At 43.4% G+C, this 20634-nt stretch overlaps 1 protein-coding gene across 2 annotated transcripts; it reads left to right on the forward strand.

The window, feature by feature from the left end:
- Positions 1-112: 112 nt before the first annotated feature.
- On the forward strand, positions 113-20327 carry si:dkey-250d21.1 (uncharacterized). Of its 2 annotated transcripts, none has more exons than XM_028595109.1 (11): positions 113-659; positions 2512-2632; positions 8690-8797; positions 8902-8938; positions 11251-13055; positions 13167-13197; positions 13503-15268; positions 15395-15443; positions 16105-17903; positions 18021-18057; positions 18185-20327. In XM_028595109.1, exons 1-11 carry the CDS (start codon positions 565-567, stop codon positions 19717-19719), a joined length of 7383 nt encoding a protein of 2460 aa, XP_028450910.1. In that variant the 5' UTR covers positions 113-564; the 3' UTR covers positions 19720-20327. The 2 variants fall into 2 exon arrangements, with proteins under 2 accessions (XP_028450910.1, XP_028450911.1); XM_028595110.1 differs by having other exon boundaries at positions 114-376.
- The last annotated feature ends 307 nt before the right edge of the window (positions 20328-20634 follow it).

Consider the following 20634-nt stretch of genomic DNA (forward strand, 5'->3'; position numbering starts at 1 on the left):
ATTGAAATGTATTCCAAGATACTTATATGCAAACATAAAAGTATATATGGATACACCTGCAAGTTCCTTAGTTGATGTTGTGCTTTAAGTGGTAAATACCGCCAAGTTTTCAAAAGAAAAACTAGCACAAACCATTTGACTGTGTTTCGGGGCCCCTGGGACTCTGAGGCACTATCATGCTTTGCTCGGTTAGAAACAGAATAGGATGTGAATTATCTTGACAATGGAACTCTTTGGCCGGGCCTAACAGTGCCATTGTGCCCTCTGCTGGTTAACATTTTGTACAGCACGGCTCTAGTTCCTGGTTGATAGGATAACACGCTTTCGGCGACTCTTGGCTCATCACGCAACATCAACTTTTGAAAGCATGGAATTAGTAGGTTCTTAGTTTACCAAAGAGACACAATCGAAAATAACGTTAAAACTCAACTGCGTCGGTTGTACGTTTTGCCCGAGGCATGGCTCTGTAGACTCCTGCAGGTTTGCTCACAGTAGGCTTGCCAGCTTGCAACCGTCAGCTAAGGTAGCTAGCTAACTTGCTAGCTAGCAACATTGCAGTCCAAAATGACTGACTGCTGCGCCGCAGCGAACTGTAATTACCAGCAAGGGGAATCCGAAAACTCCCCTCCACTTTTCAGCTTTCCTTTGGATCCGGAGCGGTAAGAGTTGTTCTTATTTCATTGAAACGAGGTTTAAAAATAGCCACTGAGCATGCTAAATGAATGTGTTAGCTATCCAATGTTAGCACTGGCGTTAGCTTAACAGCATGTTGGCTAACAGTGACACAACTCTGTCGAAAATGGCGCAGACGAACGTTAACGTACTCTTGAAAGAAAAGTCCATGTGAAATAGACTCCCTTCACTCATTCAGGCTCGGAGACCGACACCAAAGTATGGTATTGGCTCATATCAGTTCATCTTTGTGTTCAGTTAAGCCACAAACCAAAATAAACCATAGTTTAAAACTTTTTTGCGCTGTAATTTAAATAGCTATCGATACACGACACCTACCGTCTCGACAGTGTGGTATCATTAGTAGAAGAACTGACGTTAGCTTAGCAACATAAAATACTTCATCGACGGCATAAACGTGGCTATTTCCTTCCAAACTGCGTTAAAAATACATCATAATAGGGCAGTATAGCTCACTGTAAACACTATCTGTTTAAACTTGTATTTACGTAGTTTTTAACAGGTTGTGTCCCAATGAATAAATTGCAGTGTAGCGCCCCTTTTATACTGGTGTTACCACTTAACGAGCTGTTATTTGTTTTTGAGATTCCGGTTGTTTTGCGCAATTATGAGTGTATATGTTCCATAAAAATCTATTCGGTAGAACAGATGTAAGGACTGTGATTGAATGGCAGCTGCAGTTCAGCTGTCTGTATCGCAGCACTGTGTCTGTGGACAGGAAATGTAACCTCCAAGCCAAAGGAAAGACTGAAAAGATTACGGGGACTGAAAAGATTACGGGGTCTGAACGTATTTCACGTCCAGCCCTGCGGTTTGTAGTCCGGCCTTTTTGTTCTGTGTGCTCGTTTTTAATCTGGTACTCTCATCTAATATCGTGTTGAGTTGAGAGAAGTAAATCTCATTTCCTTGTGGGCAAATCCATCCACACTTATTTTGTGCATGCATCAATACAATCCGTTGAGAGAGAGAGAGGGAATGAATTGTATTATAAAAGATGGAATGAAAGCAAAGAGCTCACGTAACATTGTAAGGCTTTTCAGCAAAAACTTACAACTTGGCTCTTTCTTTCTTTGATATCATCACCAACACAGAGGCAAGGCTGTTACAAATCAATCAAGTGTATCAGTGGGTGTACCAAATCCATGCAATTGTTGCAGCCATGACCTCTTGTAGCATAACCGCACCATGCATGTGCAATAAGCATCAACAGCATCTCTAACGAACAGAGTTGTGTATGGATGTTATATTTGCAGAGTGATTAATCCTTTCAACATAGCAATAGGCTGTTTTTGTTTTGTTAAAGCTAGCGTACATACAGTAATTTGGACAATGTAATAGTACCGTGTCTGACTCTGCATAATGCATGCCATACACTTGTAATATTATTAGTTTCAATTCCCTATTTTTTCCCCACTTCACTCAGTAAACACGTTGAACTCTCTGAAATAAGAACAGAAAGTCCCCTTGTAATAATTAGTGAATAAATATTGTTGCTGTTTTTTTGTTTTAAGTTCTTGTTCTGCGTTTATTGTTTCCTAGCTCAAGCAGTCCTGTAGGGACCCATTAAGACCTACTACTATGGTGACATTTAGTAATGCAGAGATGCCGTGCTCACCCATATTAAACATCACAATGAACAGTGTTGAAGTTAAAGCAAACTGTTTAACACAGCTCGAGGGTTTGTCTGTTAAGTCTTTATTTAATATATTCAGAGTGCAGGATATTAATGCACAGGCATTTTGACTATGCTCAGTTTAATTCTTAAGTCTATGGATGTGACCCCAACAATTAATGTCACTCTTCCCCTGTGTTTTTCAGATGTAAACAATGGTTGAACAACTGTCAACGCCCAGATCTGGCATCAGAACCACCTGAGCAGTTGCATAAACTGTACAGACTTTGTGCAAAGCACTTTGAGCCCGCTGTGATCGCTCATCAGGTAAGATGCTAACCTACTGCCCATTACCCTTTTTGTGTATGTTATTATAACAATACGATCATTTTGCTCCCTGTTTTGTTTATTATAGTACCACTAGTGTTTATTAAAAAACAGCGTTTATAAATACTGCAGGCGAATAACACTTGTTGCGCTGTTTTCACAACTGCAAGGATAATCTGGATTACCATTTTATTAGAAAGACCTGCACAATCTAATACACTTTAATACAGCAGCTGAAACGCACACAGGTGTTTTTGATGTTCCTTATCCATTTACATAAGGGGGGAAGAATAATAGAAACACATTTGTGCAATCATTAATGTAATGCAAACACACCACATGTAACTCAATGGATTAACACAAATTGGTGGGTTTTATTTATATATATATATATATATATATACAGTACAGGCCAAACGTTTGGACACACCTTCTCATTCAATGCATTTCCTTTTTATTTTCATGACTATTTACATTGTAGATTCTCACTGAAGGCATCAAAACTTTGAATGAACACAAATGGAATTATGTACTTAAAAAAAAAAAAAGTGTGAAATAACTGAAAACATGTCTTATATTTTAGATTCTTCAAAGTAGCCACACTTTGCTTTTTTATTAATAAGGGAAAAATTCCACTAATTAACCCTGACAAAGCACACCTGTGAAGTGAAAACCATTTCAGGTGACTACCTCATGAAGCTCATTGAGAGAACACCAAGGGTTTTCAGAGTTATTAAAAAAAGCAAAGGCTGGCTACTTTAAGGTATCTAAAATATAAGATGTGTTTTCAGTTATTTCACACTTTTTTGTTAAGTACATAATTCCATATGTGTTCATTCATAGTTTTGATGCCTTCAGTGAGAATCTGCAATGTAAATAGTCATGAAAATAAAGAAACACATTGAATGAGAAGGTGTGTCCAAACTTTTGGCCTGTACTGTGTATATATACATACATACATACATACATACAATGGCTTGCATAAGTTTACACACCCATGCTAAAGTTGACTAAAAAGAGGAATACAAAATAATCTTTTGGAAATTGATCGTAATGCCTTAAAGGAGAACTCCGGGCAATTTTTACGTTAATCTTGATCGTTATACCTATGTGAGTACTGTCTATAGAAAAAGAAAAAAAAAGAAAACGCCGAATTGGTGCTAGCAACACGGAGCTATTACAGCTAATGCCCAGCGCTCCCACTCAGCTAAAACGGTAGTAATGGGGGCATAAGATAAAGAGTGTCTTTGTGCCTCTTAACAGACACAACATGCAATTAAAATGTCTGTGCAACATGAACAGGGTCCTTACATGACAACAAGATGTGTTTAGCAACTTAGCCATTGTTTAAATTCACCTACCCTCTTAGCTGCTAGCTGCCGTCTGGGATGAGTGAGTGTGTTCAGCCAGGCTCCGGTAATAATCATCACGCAGCAGTTCTGTGTGTATTTGTAGCATATATATCCATTTTGTGTGTGATCCATCTGGCGTTGGTGAGTACAAGTCTTGTCAGTGTCGATCGTTGTGGTTTCCTTAGCCGGGCTAGCAAGCCCGGCCGGCGTCCCTGCTTCTGCTTCCTGCCCTCCCTCCTGGCTTCACGCGGCCGACAACAATCCAACAAGAGCCCGCTGGTCTGGTGGATGTCTTCCAGAAGACCGTTCAAGCCTTCGCAGCGACAAATTCTTTTTTATTTCACCCTCCAAAAATAGGTAATTGAGCACTGTAGTGGTTATGACCATATTAGTGACTATGTAACTACATGGAAACAGACCAAAATAAGGTTGTGCCCTGTACAGTAAAATAGTGTTTTAGACGGCAAGCTGTAGTCTCGCGCTGAAGTCCCATGGGAATTCAGTTGTAGCATGAGAAAGGTAAATAGCAGTGTGCAGGTTGGAGGAGCGTAGTGTGTAGAGTGAAGATTGGAGGTGTTCACAAGGGAAGAAGCTTGGAGTAACGTAATTATGGAGAATAGAGAAGATATTGAACACATGGAAGAGGCTTTTTGGTCCGTTTCCATGTAGTTACATATGGCGTTTTTCCATTACATGGTACCTGCTTGACTCGCCTCGACTCGCTGTGCGTCTGTTTTCCATTGCAGATTTTAGGTATCGCCTCAGCATGGCTGGTCGTCATAGCGACTGCCGTGGGCGTGGCTTAGTAGCTTGCTTTCCCATTGACATATTCCCGACGCATTTCCTGGTTCTCCGTCTCCGTAAACAACATGATATCAAAGAGATAGTTAATGTTTACTGCTCCAGATTTCCCACCGTGGTCACATATATATGACTCTAGAGTCGCTACTCGCTTTGTTTCTCTCACATATATATATGACTCTAGAGTCGCTACTCGCTGCGGAGATAATCGCCGTCACTCTCTCCCTTCTCCCTCGCTCACTAGCTCCCCACACACACACATACGGCGACTCGACACACACACATCACACATGCACACACCAGCGCACCAGTATAACCATCAGGCCACTTGTATGCTACGGAGAAAGCTCTGCGTGGAGCCTCCGGCAGCAAAAAAGCACCACTGGCTAAACTATTTAAAAATGCCGTCTCTCGCTAGCAATGCAGTGATCAGTGACGCTTCTTTCCGACCAATCAGCAGCCTGCAGGGTTTCACGTCACCTTCTCGGCTCGCCTCAGCTCGCTTGGAACCTCGACTGAGCAGGTACTAAAAAAAGTACCTGTTAGTAGGTACCAGGTACGTTTTTTCGTAATGGAAAACCAAAAAAGTAGAGTAGAGTCGAGGCGAGGCGAGTAGGTACCATGTAATGGAAAAGCGCCAATAGTCACTAATATGGTCATAACCACTACAGTGCTCAATTACCTATTTTTGAGGGTGAAATAAAATAGAATTTGTCGCTGCGAAGGCTTGAACGGTCTTCTGGAAGACATCCACCAGACCAGCGGGCTCTTGTTGGATTGTTGTCGGCCGCGTGAAGCCAGGAGGGAGGGCAGGAAGCAGAAGCAGGGACGCCGGCCGGGCTTGCTAGCCCGGCTAAGGAAACCACAACGATCGACACTGACAAGACTTGTACTCACCAACGCCAGATGGATCACACACAAAATGGATATATATGCTACAAATACACACAGAACTGCTGCGTGATGATTATTACCGGAGCCTGGCTGAACACACTCACTCATCCCAGACGGCAGCTAGCAGCTAAGAGGGTAGGTGAATTTAAACAATGGCTAAGTTGCTAAATGCATCTTGTTGTCATGTAAGGACCCTGTTCATGTTGCACAGACATTTTAATTGCATTTTGTGTCTGTTAAGAGGCACAAAGGCACTCTTTATCTTATGCCCCCATAACTACTGTTTTAGCTGAGTGGGAGCTCTGGGCATTAGCTGTATTAGCTCCGTGTTGCTAGCACCGATTCTGCTCTTTTTTTTTTTTTTTCTATAGACAGTACTCACATAGGTATAACGATCAAGATTAACGTAAAAATTGCCCGGAGTTCTCTTTTAATTAAAAAAAATAAGGAAAAATCCAACCTTTAAGGATGGCAATTTTCTGAATGAATAATGTATAATCTAATGTAAATAAATAAATGTTCTTCCTTAAAATACAGGGAGCATAAGTCAGTACACCCCTATGTTAAATTACCATAGAGGCAGGCAGATTTTTATTTTTAAAGGCCAGTTATTTCATGGATCCAGGATATGCATGCTGATAAAGTTCCCTTGGCCTTAGGAATTAAAATAGCCCCACATCCTCACATACCCTTCACCATACCTAGAGATTGGCATGGGGTACTTTCCATAAAATCATCTCTCAATGCAAATCAAACCAGCTATTAGGCTAACCGACATAAAACTATGCCAATCTCTACTTTACAAAATGATCAAAGAACGTTGGAAAAAAGTGACAAAAAAACATCCAAAAGAAAAGGTGCAGAAACATCAACAAAAACATAGAAAAGTTGTGACAAAAAAAGCGACAAAAAAGTAATGATTTGAACTTTTGAACCAGAAAAAAAAAAATAAGTTGCATGGTCGATGGGAAGACAAGACAAGGGTTGGATTTTTTCCTCCTCTTTTTTTTATTAAGGCATTAAGATTTCCAAAAGATGTTTTTATTCCTCTTTTTAGTCAACTTTAGCATAGGTGTGTAAACTTATGCCACTGTATAATGTCATTGGGTTTTTAAAAATAATCACATCTTATTTTTAAAACGGCAATTAAAACACTTTGGGTTATTAGACAGTTTGTTAATGTAAAAGTCCTATTTTCTTTTTTAAATAGTTGTACAAATGTTAAAAATCAATAATGGTCTTGTTACTCAACATGTGTACCCAGTGATGCCCAGTGCTACTGTATATACAGTGGTGTGAAAAAGTGTTTGCCCCCTTCCTCATTTCCTGTTCCTTTGCATGTTTGTCACACTTAAGTGTTTCGGAACATCAAACCAATTTAAACAATAGTCAAGGACAACACAAGTAAACACAAAATGCAATTTGTAAATGAAGGTGTTTATCATTAAAGGTGAAAACAAATCCAAACCATCATGGCCCTGTGTGAAAAGTGATTGCCCCTAAACCTAATAACTGGTTGGGCCACCCTTAGCAGCAACAACTGCAACCAAGCGTTTGCGATAACGTGCAATGAGGCTTTTACAGCGTCCTGGAGGAATTTTGGCCCACTCATCTTTGCAGAATTGTTAATTCAGTTACATTAGAGGGTTTTCGAGCATGAACGGCCTTTTTAAGGTCATACCACAACATCTCAATAGGATTCAGGTCAGGACTTTGGCTAGGCCACTCCAAAGTCTTCATTTTGTTTTTCTTCAGCCATTCGGTGGTGGACTTGCTGGTGTGTTTAGGATCATTGTCCTGCTGCAGAACCCAAGTTCGTTTCAGCTTGAGTACACGAACAGATGGTCGGACATTCTCCTTCAGGATCTCCTGGTAGACAGCAGAATTCATAGTTCCTTTTATCACGGCAAGTCTTCCAGGTCCTGAAGCAGCAAAACAGCCCCAGACCATCACACTGCCACCACCATATTTTACAGTTGGTATAATGTTCTTTTTTATGAAATGCAGTGTTCCTTCTACGCCAGATATACTTGGACACACACCTTCCAAAGAGTTCCACTTTTGTCTCATCGGTCCACAGAATGTTGTCCCAAAAGTCTTGGGGATCATCAAGATGTGTTCTGGAGAAATTGAGACGAGCTTTGATGTTCTTTTTTGCTCAGCAGTGGTTTTCTCCTTGGAACTCTGCCATGCAGGCCATTTTTGCCCAGTCTTTTCCTGATGGTGGAGGCATGAACGCTGACCTTAACTGAGGCAAGTGAGGCCTGCAGTTCTTTGGACGTTGTTGTGGGGTCTTTTGTGACCTCTTGGATGAGTCGTCGCTGCGCTCTTGGGGTAATTTTGGGCGGCCGGCCACTCCTGGGAAGGTTCACCACTGTTCCATGTCTTCGCCATTTGTGGATAATGGCTCTCACTGTGGTTCGCTGATTCCCAAAGCTTTGGAAATGGCTTTATAACCCTTTCCAGACTGATAGATCTCAATTACTTTCTTTCTCAATTGTTCCTGAATTTCTTTGGGTCTCGGCATGATGTGTAGCTTTTAAGGATCTTCTGGTGGACCTTACTGTGTCAAGCAGCTCCTATTTAAGTGATGCCTTGATTGTGAACAGGTGTGGCAATAATCAGGCCTGGGTGTGGCTAGAGAAATTGAACTCAGGTGTGGACAACCACAGTTATAGTATGTTTTAACAAGGGGGGCAATCACTTTTTCACACAGGGCCATGATGGTTTGGATTTTTTTTCTCCTTTAATAATAAACACCTTCATTTACAAATTGCATTTTGTGTTTACTTGTGTTGTCCTTGACTTTTGTTTAAATTGGTTTGATGTTCCGAAACACTTAAGTGTGACAAACATGCAAAGGAACAGGAAATGAGGAAGGGGGCAAACACTTTTTCACACCACTGTAGTTATTTCTTCAGCCCCAAAATCATATGGTGTGAACTTGCCGTTTTGCATGGAATATTGAGGATTAGCACAAATGTAGGATCTCCTGCTTTTTGTTTTTCAGAGCGCCTCCAGTTTTGTCTTGACGGACGATGCTGTTCCAACAATATTTGACTTAACAATGCCTGTGGATAATCAATCAACCTACAACAGGAAAAGAGCTAGAGATCCTGTAAGTCTTTTATTCAATCTTTAACATTTTTCTTTTGAACATTTTTCATTAGACATTAAGACGCTAAAAATGTAAACCTGTAATTATCCTTTCCATCTACCTAGTCTGAAGAGGAACCTACCTCTGTGAAGAAAACAAAAGGTACAGTAACTGGTTGACTTCATTCTTTAAAGCTTTAGTGCGTAACTTTTTGATATTAAAGGGGTGATAGAATGATTATATAGGGTATTTTACACTGTTCCTTAAGGTCTCCTAATGGGGTATGTAACATTGGTTGGGCTGAAAATTGCCAGAATGCTATTTTATTATAGCTTTTCTTCCAAATATGGTATGCTCATGAATATTCAGAATGAGCTACGCGCTGATTGGTTTGAGCAAACTACATAGAAACACATGGGAGACTGACAGCAGCTCTCATTGCAAAGTTATACATTGTTTGTCGGGCTATTACGTTATTAAATTCACTTCTGAGACTTTTTTAAGCGAGAAATCAACTACATAAAGCTCAAATATGGGACGTTTTACGAAAATTGATGGCTTATTGCAAATTTGGTAAGACTGTGTGTCGGAGTTCAGCTGCCGGTGCTGCCTGTGTTGCTTGCCTCGCTGCACGGCCTGCCTTCCTTTACACACCCCTGCAGCTCCCCTCTTCCTGCTAGCTAAATGGCCCGTGTGTGAGAGTGATAGCGCGGTCAGCGAGCTTGTTACACCAGCAATCTCTTACAACAGTTCCAGTTAATCTTGGCTGGCTGTCAGCATAACTAGCTATATTTACAGTTTGAATTTTGTCACGCCACTTATACAACATATCTCTAAAGGTCTTATAAAGCTAACAACGGTGTCCGATTTCAAGTTAATGATTTTTTGTGAACAGTGGGGGTTTCGTTATCTATGACTGTCCCTTCAATCCTAGCTATGTGTAGCTAGCTACAAATCACGGATAGTTAGCTTCATTTCTGGTGTAATTTCTGTATATTTACAGTTTGAATTTCATCACGCCACTTATACAAGATCTCCCTAAAGGTCTTATAAAGCTAACACGGTGTCCGATTTCAAGTTAATGAATATTTGTGAATTTCAGAGGAATTCTAGGAGGAGCTAGCTCTCATTGATAGAGCTACATCCAGCCGCAGGCTCTATCAATGAGACTCGCGGACAAGCGGCGTTTATTTCCCCAAACGTTTGTTTAAATAACTCAACACATTATAATTACACACACATTAAAAGATTAACTGGAACCTGTGGTAACAGATTGCTGGTGTAACAAGCTCGCTGACCGCGCTCTCACTCACACACACCGGGCATTTAGCTAGCAGGAAGAGGGGAGCTGCAGGCCCTGGAGCTCTGTCAGAGCACCAGCGTTTAGTAGTCCATTATCCTAAAACCGGTGACTTTGAGCGGGTATGGAGTGCTGTGGGCTGCCAGTCGTGACGGAGCTCCAAGTACCTCAGAGCAGGCCGGGGTGTGTGAAGGAAGGCAGGCCAGGCAGCGAGGCAACAACACAGGCAGCACCGGCGCTGAACTCCGACACACAGTCGGACAAAATTTGCAATTAGCCATCCATTTTCTTAAAACGGCCCATATTTGAGCCTTACATAGTTGATTTCTCGCATAAAAAAGTTTCAGAAGTGAATTTTGTAATGGAATAGCAGAGATCTGCGCGACCTAGATTTAGAAGACTACCTGATCTCAGGTCAGTTGTGTAGCCTATGTAAATGTTGGGCGTGACCGTTCTCTTAATACACCCATGGGCTGACAAAGGTTCCGGTTTTTGGGAGGTTGACGTCAACTTCCAGCTTTGTTGGGATTCGCCCGTTTTCAGCGGCAGTTTCAAAATATGAGATTTTCATAGTAAAGGGGTGTCAATGGGACTTTGAGCTTCTATGTATGTCCTATTTACCCACCGAACTGTCGTTATTCAACTATGACAGGGTAAAATCGGTTTTGCATTCTATCACCCCTTTAATGAACGTCCATTACATTCAAGCCATTGCCAAATGAGTTGCTACAAAGCTAATTAAGACAGCTCCACACAACTCTCTCTGGATTTCTCAGTATGGCTTTGTTTACAAAATGGTGTCGACCGGTGGCTTTAGCACACAGAAGCTCAAATGAAGATAATGACCTCTTCTGAAGAGTCCATCATGTTTTTTTTTAAATCCTCTGTGTTCTCCTTGGCTACTAGCAACTGTGTGGAGGGGGGGGCTGGGGCTCATGGAAGGCTTGTATCATGTGGACACACCGACAGTTTTGCTGTCATTACTTAGAATTCCTCATGGGGGCGACGGAAACTACGCACTATAGCTTCAATAAATCCCCTTATTTAAGCCCCCTTGAGTTTTAGTCTATATTAGAATGTAATCGCCCCTTTTGTAAATATTCATTCACTAATTGAATTAGCATTTTTAAAATCATCTCAGCATTTCAATAAGATGTTTTCTCTTTCCCATCAGAAAACACAGCAATACAAACAGAAGGGACTGAGACGAGTAGAGAATCACCTGGAGAGAACAGTGCAGTGCCTGAACTGCAAAAAGAGAACCAAACCCAGGAGGATGGAGCCAGCTCCAATGCAAAAGAGACGCTGAAAGTCTATTTCAAGGAAATCCTGGCACTGACTGGATTCAGCATAAATGGTGCAAACATCAACACTGACGAGCCAATCGGAGGTGCGAGAGGACAGCAGGCTCTCAATCGTATCTGTGTGGAGAAAATTGACAAGAAAGAAATCCTCCAGTTCAGCGAAGACCTCATGCGGGAAGAGATCCAAAACAGCCTCCGACAGGCACGCTTCTTCTCCATTCTGCTTCAGGATGTGACACGCATAGAGGGAAAGGACCAGATCCCAGTTTTCATCCGGTCCGTTACGGTAGATGGGTTCCCACAAAAGCACCTCATTGGGTTCTTGCCATGCGACATGGATGTAGAGAATCTGTTTTACATGCTTCTCTCAGAGTTGCGCAACAAGTGGGGGCTGAGGATGGAGCACTGCAGAGGACTGACTTATCTGATAACGGGCAGCATGTGTCAGAAAATGCGAGACCTTACCTCCAGGATTCTGCAGGAGTTCCCACAAGTAGTTCTGTCACCAAGTGACCCATATGCCTTCAACATATGGATTATCCGCTGCATGCCTGTGCCCTCCATTCAAATTGTGGCTAACGCTGTTGAGGAGGTGGCCTCGTTACTCAGGAGAACACCAGAGCTGTGCAAAAGATTGGAGGGAAAGATACAGATGGCATATGGGCATATCAAAGGGGAGGTGGGCAGGATCAAGGCAGCCGTCGGTGAAAATTGGGAGTATGGCACTGACGCCTTCCAGACCATGTTAGACATTCTGGAGCCATTCCTGAACTGCATCAATGAGATGATTTCAAAGGTAGATGAAAATACTGCTGAACAGATGGCCAAGCTCAAGCCAGTTTTGAAGAATTTCAACTTCATCATCACACTTGTTATTCTGAAGAACACCCTCTGTTGTGTTAGTATACTCAACTCGAGTCTCAGGGGAATAATTAGCATCAGCAGTACGTTGCAGTACACCATTTCCAATGCCTTAAAGCTGGTAAGCAAATACCAACAGGAGCTTGCAATATTCCACAGGAAGTGGTTTTCAGACGCAGCTGGCAGAGCGAAGAAGCTGGGAGTGGAGGTCACTAAACCAGAGGGGGACCAGGGAGACACAACTGAAACCCCACTGGAGGACTTTTACAGGGAAACTATAAGCCGGCCCGTCTTGCTGTATCTCGTTGCAGAGGTGAAGAGAGTGTTCAGTACAGAGATGGTGAGGATTCTCCGATGGCTTTCGTTAGTGCCGTCTTACATGGCCGACCACAATTTCAGCATCCGCAGGGATAAAGTAGCAGATGCCAACTTGAACAACCTTGCCAGGCCTGACACATTCTACGAAGAGCTTGGCTGCTGGGAAGTGAAGTGGAGGCATGCGAGCAAGCGCCGGATCCTACCAACCACTGTGTTTGCTACACTCAAGATTCCAGATATTGGGTTTTACCCAAACGTGCAGAGCCTGTTGCGGGTGTTGGGCACTGTTCCATGTGTAAACGCAGAGACAGATGTTTACGGTCAATACCATATGGTACTGGAGCGCTGCCACTCCTACCTGAGAGCCACACCAGAGGACCAAAGACAATGCAGCATGGCATATGTCTACGTGAACCAAGATGTGCACTTCAATGTTGAACAAATGGTGGAGTCATACGCCCAGAAGCATCCAGACATCCTACAACTGCTGCAAACGGTCAGTAGATTTTCACAAGCAGAATACATTTGAAATTTCGTTCCCCTCTTTGGTGATGAAACAACTGTTCTACCGGATATTACGTAATACTTTTGTGTGTGTTTGTTGCAGGATGATGACACAAAGGCGAAGCCTCCCCAAGGTAAGATGGCTTTGAAATGATTTACTATTTCAGCATGCAGAAATTTGGGCTATTCTATCAAATAATATACCAATTTAAGGGAAGTTGTTCTCCAAATAGAGCTATACATCAAAATATGGGCAGGAGACAAAATGATGGCTACATCTAAAAAGATTTTTTGGAATTCAATGACTACAGGCTTGAATGAAAATAACGTGGGCAAGCTGAACAATATTTTTGTTAAACTACAAATGCAAATTTGCTTATTCACTAATGCGTTTAACTGTAATGTCATTTTACAAGACCACTGCCACCTCTCATTTCAGTGGCATCCCATGAGAACCATGCAGAAAAGGACACGGAAGAAGAACTGCAGTTCATAAACCTAGAGATGGATGCTGAAAGGCTTGTGGAGCTGAAGTGTGCAGAGACTGATAGAGAAGCTCTTAAATCTGCTTTGCAGGCTGCAGTGACGGCTGCCTACAGCAGTCAAAGCAGGAAACGCTGCGACGGTTCTGCTCAGGAAGGAGAGGTCGAGTATGTGACCAAGTCGGAAATGAAAGAAGTTCTCACTGTGTGCGAAAATGCCGTCAGGGAAGGAATCCTCTTGGAAGTGGGGACTTCATTCTTTTCCTTGTTCATTGACAGTGTTGTGAAGTTTGGGGAGAAAGACTACCTCCCACTTTTCCTGAGGTTTGTGGACAGTTTTGATGTCATGCGATTGGAGTTGATGGGATTCCTCGAGGCAGATCTGGATTGCGATGCCATGGTACAGCGTCTCCTAGAAATAGTTACAGTTGAGTGGAATCTTGATTTGAACAACTGCAGAGGTCAAGCGTACCTAGGCTCTGGTGATGTTTCCTACAAGCTGAAAGCCTTTGCCTGCAAAGTCCAGGAGACTCATCCTCTTGCTATCAGCACCCACTGCTCTTCCTACTCTTTCAACACATGGTGGTCAAAATCAATCCCGGTGCCAACTGTGAAGAGAGCCCTGGATACATTTGAAGAGGTTTTGATGTTTTTTGGCAGCAGTGCTACTCTACAAAAACAGCTAGACCATGTGATAGCCTATGGTCTTAGAGAGAGCTATGAAAAGGTCCAAGAGTTTCAGGGGAAGTTCTGTGCCCTTTGGCAGGAGAAGCACGATTCTTACGAGGTGTTTGTGCAGATGCTGGAGCCCCTAGTTGAATGTCTGGAGAAAATCAAAAATAACCCACAGAGATGGAAGGCCTTTGTGTCCGACCAGGCTGGGGCCCTCCTCCGCAATGTGATGGAATTTGATTTCATCATTGCTATGGTGGTCTTGAAGAATGCATCCTCCTTCACCAGAGAACTGAGTGCAGGTCTCCAAAAGGACCACTTCAGTGCCGCGTCCCAACTTTGCCAAATCAGTGGTATTGTGGCAACTCTGAACCGCGTGAAAACAAGTATGAAGGTGTTTCACCAGAACTGGTTTGACGAGGCCTGTGCAATGGCACAGAGTCTGAGAGTGCAGATTGAAGTGCCTGAGAATGCTTTGCAAAGAGACGGCATGATGAAGCCAGTCGGTTTTTACAAAGATGGCTTAAGCGTGCCCCTAGTAGATAACCTCATCAATGCCGTGAAGGATCATTTCTCAGAGGACCACAAAGAAGCTCTGAACTTCCTCTCCCTAGTTCCATGCTCGGTCACAGTGAGTTACATGTTTGAGAGCTTGAAGTCAAAGCCGCCACTCTACAGCAGTGATCTTCCTGATGCTGACAACTTCTTCACAGAGCTGTGCTGTTGGAGAGTCACATGGAAGACCAAAGTTGCGTCTGTGACCATCCCAGGCTCCATATTTCACACACTGCGCCTGCCACTAATGCAGTACTTCGGTAACATCAATGCACTGCTGAGGATTATGTCAGTGTTACCCAGCACAGCACTGGAGGACTGTGGTGTCATAATGCGCCACAAGAGGTTCCAAGAGTACCTGAGAAATACAAATCCCAAAGACAGGTCCCCGGGCTTGGCTATGCTGCAGGTGGGCACAGACTTCAGCAGAGACCTGGACCGTATGGTGACCCAGTGTTTGAAGGTTACTCCCCAGGCCTTAGAGGGTATATGTCTGGTACGTGCTTGTATGTTTTCTTAAAAATGGCAGTGTATTACATTTCTGGTTTATTTTGTTCCTTTTATATTTTATTGATTATATGAAAGCCAAACTAATTTTATTTACCTTTTGGTATATTCACAGGACAAGGAATCCAAAAGCATCATCAGAGACTCTGAAAATAATATGGAAGGTATGGTTGATTTCATTACATTTATTAACGACTCCTAAGCAATAAGACTACATGACTTAACAGTCCCATATTTGCAAAAAGTGAGATTTCCATGTCTTGCTTGATTACAAAGCAGGTTGAGGTGCTGTATAAATACTGTGACAGTATTAAAATGCTCAATCCACAGAGAATTGCAAACAGCCCGTATTCAGAAACCGTCTTTAAATTAGCCGTCCGGACTTCCGTACAGTTGTGATGTCACAACTATACATTATATAGGTAGCAAGGGCAGCTACTGTGCCGTTATAGTCATTCCCCGACTGCAATGACGGGGAGGGGAATGCAAGAGCGCAGATACGGAAGACCCAGAAACACTGACCAGTCGGAGCAGACTTTTTTTTCTTTTCTTTTTTGGGAGACCGGTGCTAAAATGGAGCGTTTCAGACAGAGGGTGAATACAGTATATTCAGACAGACAGGATGACAATAATAATGTATTTTTTGCACGTTACATGTTTACATGTACTACTAAAAACCCATAATACAAGTATGAACATTAAAATTAGCATGATACAGGACCTTTAACTATAATATTATTTTATTATGTTATTGAAAGAAGCTTTTTTTTTTTGCCATGACCATAACCGCTGTTGTCTGTCTGTTTTCTCCCATGATATATTTAGTTGATTGTGTCAAGGAGGAAGGCGAAGAGGTTAGAATTCCGCAATCTCCTGACCGGATGGAGGACCAAAGCATGAACCCCGCAGAAGAGAATGGGCACTCTGGAGATAATTGTCAAGGCTTGACTACGGTATTCAAACTTGCCACGTTACTGGGGAAAAAGAATATCAGTCTCTCAGACCTCTCAGAAGAGGACAGAGAGCTTTTCATCCAGGAGCTCAGCATGTGCCACTGGTCTAAAAATGAGAGCAAATGCACACCTTCAATAGGTGAGGATGAAATGGTGAACCTCCTCATAAGTGGAATCAGAGAGGTGATACTGAAGGAAATACAGGAATCGCCGTTCTTCTCGCTTATCACGGACAAACCTGTTAAAATTGCTGACCATACCCACCTGCCTGTTTTTGTCAGGTATGTTGGAGAATCTGCTCCAAAAGTAGAGCTCATGGGTTTCTTACCGTTTGATGAAAACTGTCACATTGACACACAGGCAGAAAACCTTGCAAAGATTCTCACTGAAGACTGGGGCCTACCAATGTCTCAGTGTCGTGGACAAGCATTCATGCACTTGGGCTCAGGTTATCAAAGCCTGAAGAAAATGTCTTTGGATTTCCTCAGGAGCTATCCGCTCTCCGTTGTAACACCCAGTGAGTCTTGTGGCCTTGCCCATTGGCTGGCAGGAAGTGTGCCTTGCCCTTCAGTAGCAAAAATGTTGGATATCACAGAAGACCTGCTGCTGTTCTTTGATGAATCTCCTTGTCTGGAGGGACAGCTCGCACAGGCTGTTGATGGGCTTTTGAATATGCCAAGAGAGGCCCTGGATGAAATGCCAGAAACCTGTTGCTCGAGGTGGAAAAAGAGAGAGGACTTCTTTGACATATTCGCTGACACACTAGAGGGCATCCTCAGCTGCCTAGATGCTGTTAGCTCTAGTGCCATCGGTGCCAAGTCCATGCATGCGCAAGTTCTCTCCACCGCTCTGAGAAATCTGGATTTCATCGTCACCCTTGTGATTCTGAAGAATGCTTGTGCTCCTCTCCGTAACTGTAGCACCGTCTTCCGCTGTGGAAACCCTGCTGATATTCTCTGTGAAGTGGAAAAAATCCCCTCGATCATAGAGACTCTTAGCAAAATGTTAGAAAATGTGAGCACGCTGCACTCGACTTGGTTTGAGCAGGCGTTCCAGCTAGCAACCAAGGTAGCTCCTGAACAGGTGTGCTTCTCGGAGGAAGCCAACAGCTACGAATCTCCTGAGATATATTACAGAGAAAATCTGAGCGCTCCTCTCCTCCGAAGTCTCATTGATGAAATGAAGTACAGCTTCTCCGACAGCCACTTGAAGGCCCTGTCGGTCCTGTCGTTACTGCCCTCCTGCAATCCACAGCCCATTTTGCCGGAGTCCACAGACAAGCCATTCAGCCTCTACCTTGCCGATCTTCTGGAGCCTGAAGCGGCCGAACAGGAAATCAACGCGTGGGCCGCCGTCTGGAGCGAAAAATACCAGGATGCTGCTCCCCCGTCGTCCATCGCGGAAACATTAGTCCACCCCGAGTCAAAGAGCCACCCAACTGTTACCTCAATGCTTCGGCTTGTAGCTGTCCTGCCTAGTGTCAGCATGGAGTGTGACCTGATGAAGACCACTCTGAATTCCATGAGGGACCTGTTGAAACACACCGTATGCAAAGGCAGCAGAAAGGATCACGTGTTGCTCCTCTTCCACTGCACAACACTGCAGAGACTGCCGGAGGTCATTGAGAGGTGTATGGAGGTTGACCCAGAGAGCAGTCCATGTCTTTCCCAGGTACATTTTTAAATGGTTTTGAGATTGTTCTTAAATTACCATGTTGTATAAGAATACAAGCATTTTTACAGCCATTCCACTCAGCACATTTTTTTTTTTTTTTTTTGTTCTTTAAAGGTGATGGGAACTGTCCAAAGACTAAAGTTGGAGAGTGGTAAGTCCATTCATGGCAACATGATGATGAAGAATCACAATGGCTTTGATTGTAATTCTGATATGAGAAATAATCAATACAATTGTATGTGTGGCATTAACCTTATTTTATTTATTTTTTTAATCAGGAGGCGTGAAAGTGAACCCGGCGGCACCAGCAGAATCGCACGTCTCCATTGTAGCGGAGAAGCCTGCTGATGGCGAGGTAAAATCGGCTGACAGGGACGTGACACTGGAAGTCGCGCAGGGACCGAGAACGGCGGTGTCTTTCTACGAGCCTCAACTGCGTGAACAAATCCTCAAAGAACTGTGGGACTCTCAGTTCTTTACGGTCATAACCGAGCGAGCCGTCGAAATCGATGGCGAGCTCTATGTCCCGTTGTGCATCAGGTACTTGAACAAAGAGGACATCCAGTGTGAGGAAACGCTGGCTTTCATCCCTTTCGTTGAAGACCCAGTCGTCCTCGCAGATGCTATTGAGACTGCCCTGTCTGAGAAGTGGGGGCTCAACATGGAGTACTGTAGAGGGCAGGCCTTGCTGAGTGTCGGTGAAGTAGGAGCTCAGATGAGGGCTGTAAGTTTAGCTATAGCTACGAAATACCCCCAGGCCGTGAGGTCTGTCAGCTCGGCTTTGTCTCTTAACGTTTGGCTGGCTAAATCCTCTCCCGCCGAAGAAGCCGCGGACGGAGCAGCTCTCATAGGGAAGATATTACATTGGCTCACAGAGGACGTAGACCGCCAGAACAAACTGGAAGACGTGATCCTGCACTTGTTCCAGCACGACGAAGGCAAGGGCAACGAGCTGAGGGACAAACTCGTCAAAAACTGGGAGAAGAGCCACGACATGCACGACGTGATGGTAGACATTTTAGAAGCCGTCATGCTCTGTTTGAACGAGCTGAAAGGGGAGGGAAGCGCTTCAAACCAGCAGCAAGCGTTGCAGTTTTTCGATGCGATCCGGAACTTTGAGTTCATCCTGTCAACGGTGGTGCAGAAGAACATTCTGAGTGTCACTCAAAAGCTAAGTCAGTCTCTTCAGGGCAAACCCTTAGATATGTTACTTGCCGTGAATAATTTGCCCGATCTCAAAGCATCCCTCGGTAAGCTGAAGAGCGACCTTGACAGCCATCACAAGGCCTGGTTCGAGGAAGCCACCGCGCTGGCTCGTAAACTCCACGTGACAATGTTGCATTCCGTGCTTCTGGAGCCGTTGAGCGAGTTTTACAAAGAATCCGTAAGCATGAAGGTTATAGAGCACTCCATAGCAGAAATCGACGACCTCTTCACAGAAAAGGTATTGGATACCCTGAGGTGTCTGGAGATTGTGCCTTACGCAATGTCCAAAGTAGAAACCAGCATCCTTAGTGGTCTTGTGTTCCGCCTGTACAAGGAGGACCTGCCAGATCAGGGCTCTCTTCACACCGAGATGAAGTCGTGGAAGGAGAAGTGGTTGGATCCCCTGGCAGGCTATCTCCCAACCACTGTGCTCGATACGCTCAAGACGTCCCAGATAAGAAGTTTTAGTAACATTGAGACTCTGCTCAGGCTCCAGGTCATCTTGCCGTTTTCAAGGAGGGAGAGCAACTTCCGGCAGGGAAAAAGGAGCTTCCAGGAGTTCATGCTGCAGGAAAAGCGATCCCTCGCGGAGCTCCATCCTCTGTAGGAGTCGCAGGTCTTCCGTCACAGCCGGCCGATTTGAGCAATGTGTTTTGAGATGTCACCGCCACCGTACTTAAGAACTAATGTAACTCAACCCTAATTGAGGTCCCAAGTTCTGAGCTCAATATTTCTGTGTACATTATTGATCTAAATTCTCTTGTTTTTTTTTTTTTTTTTTTTTTTTTTTTTATCCTGCAAACCAAGCCCTGTTATGTTATTTTTTTTTTATTATTATTATTCTGTAGTGTACAGTTGTACTGCCCAATGGGACCAATGTCTTGGCGAAAAAAGCAATGCTTGTGTGCCTTGATGCGAAACGAATAAGTCACCCCCCATGTATCATGATAATTCGGATGTTGAAAAATGTCCCATTGGCGTTGACAGAGTTCTGTATCGCTTTCATGGATTCATTATGATTAAATCACACCCTTACCTTTCCTGGGCACAAATAGAAATGGTTAGTTCCATCATGTCTTCTGATGATTTCTCATGTTTCCTGTCTCTTTGCAGGAATGAATTTGCTGTAAACGTATCTTTTGAAAGAATGTTTCCTTAATAGGAAAACCTTCATATATATTTGTCAAAAAAGTAATAAAATGCTCCAAAAAGATATTTTTGGCTTTTAGGTTTCTCATTTTTTATTTCAAGCTAGACGTGCAGTAGGACTTTCATGTGTTGTCAAGTCTGCCGTCACATCTGTAACTCAACACAAGATGGCGCAGTGGGGCTGTAGTTTGTCTTAAGAGGAAATGACTGAATCTGCTCAGAAGTGCCACTCTAAATATGTGACTATACCGCTCAATTTTATCACTAAATGTTTTTTGTAGATGTTGACTAATTCCTGCAGGGATGGTACAGTAATGAAGTCCGTCTGGGCAGAAGGAAATCCTGGAGGTTGCTAGCTAATTTAACTTAACCA

Source organism: Perca flavescens, chromosome 13 (genome assembly GCF_004354835.1).
Source record: "Perca flavescens isolate YP-PL-M2 chromosome 13, PFLA_1.0, whole genome shotgun sequence".
NCBI classification, from domain to species: Eukaryota; Metazoa; Chordata; class Actinopteri; order Perciformes; family Percidae; genus Perca; species Perca flavescens.

Excerpts from the sequence above, each read along its gene's own strand:
- si:dkey-250d21.1 (XM_028595109.1), top strand. The coding sequence starts at position 565 with ATGACTGACTGCTGCGCCGCAGCGAACTGTAATTACCAGCAAGGGGAA. Across the intron at positions 8,939-11,250 it reads CTCTGTGAAGAAAACAAAAG|AAAACACAGCAATACAAACA; the intron begins GTACAGTAACTG and ends CTTTCCCATCAG. Across the intron at positions 18,058-18,184 it reads AAGACTAAAGTTGGAGAGTG|GAGGCGTGAAAGTGAACCCG; the intron begins GTAAGTCCATTC and ends TTTTTTAATCAG.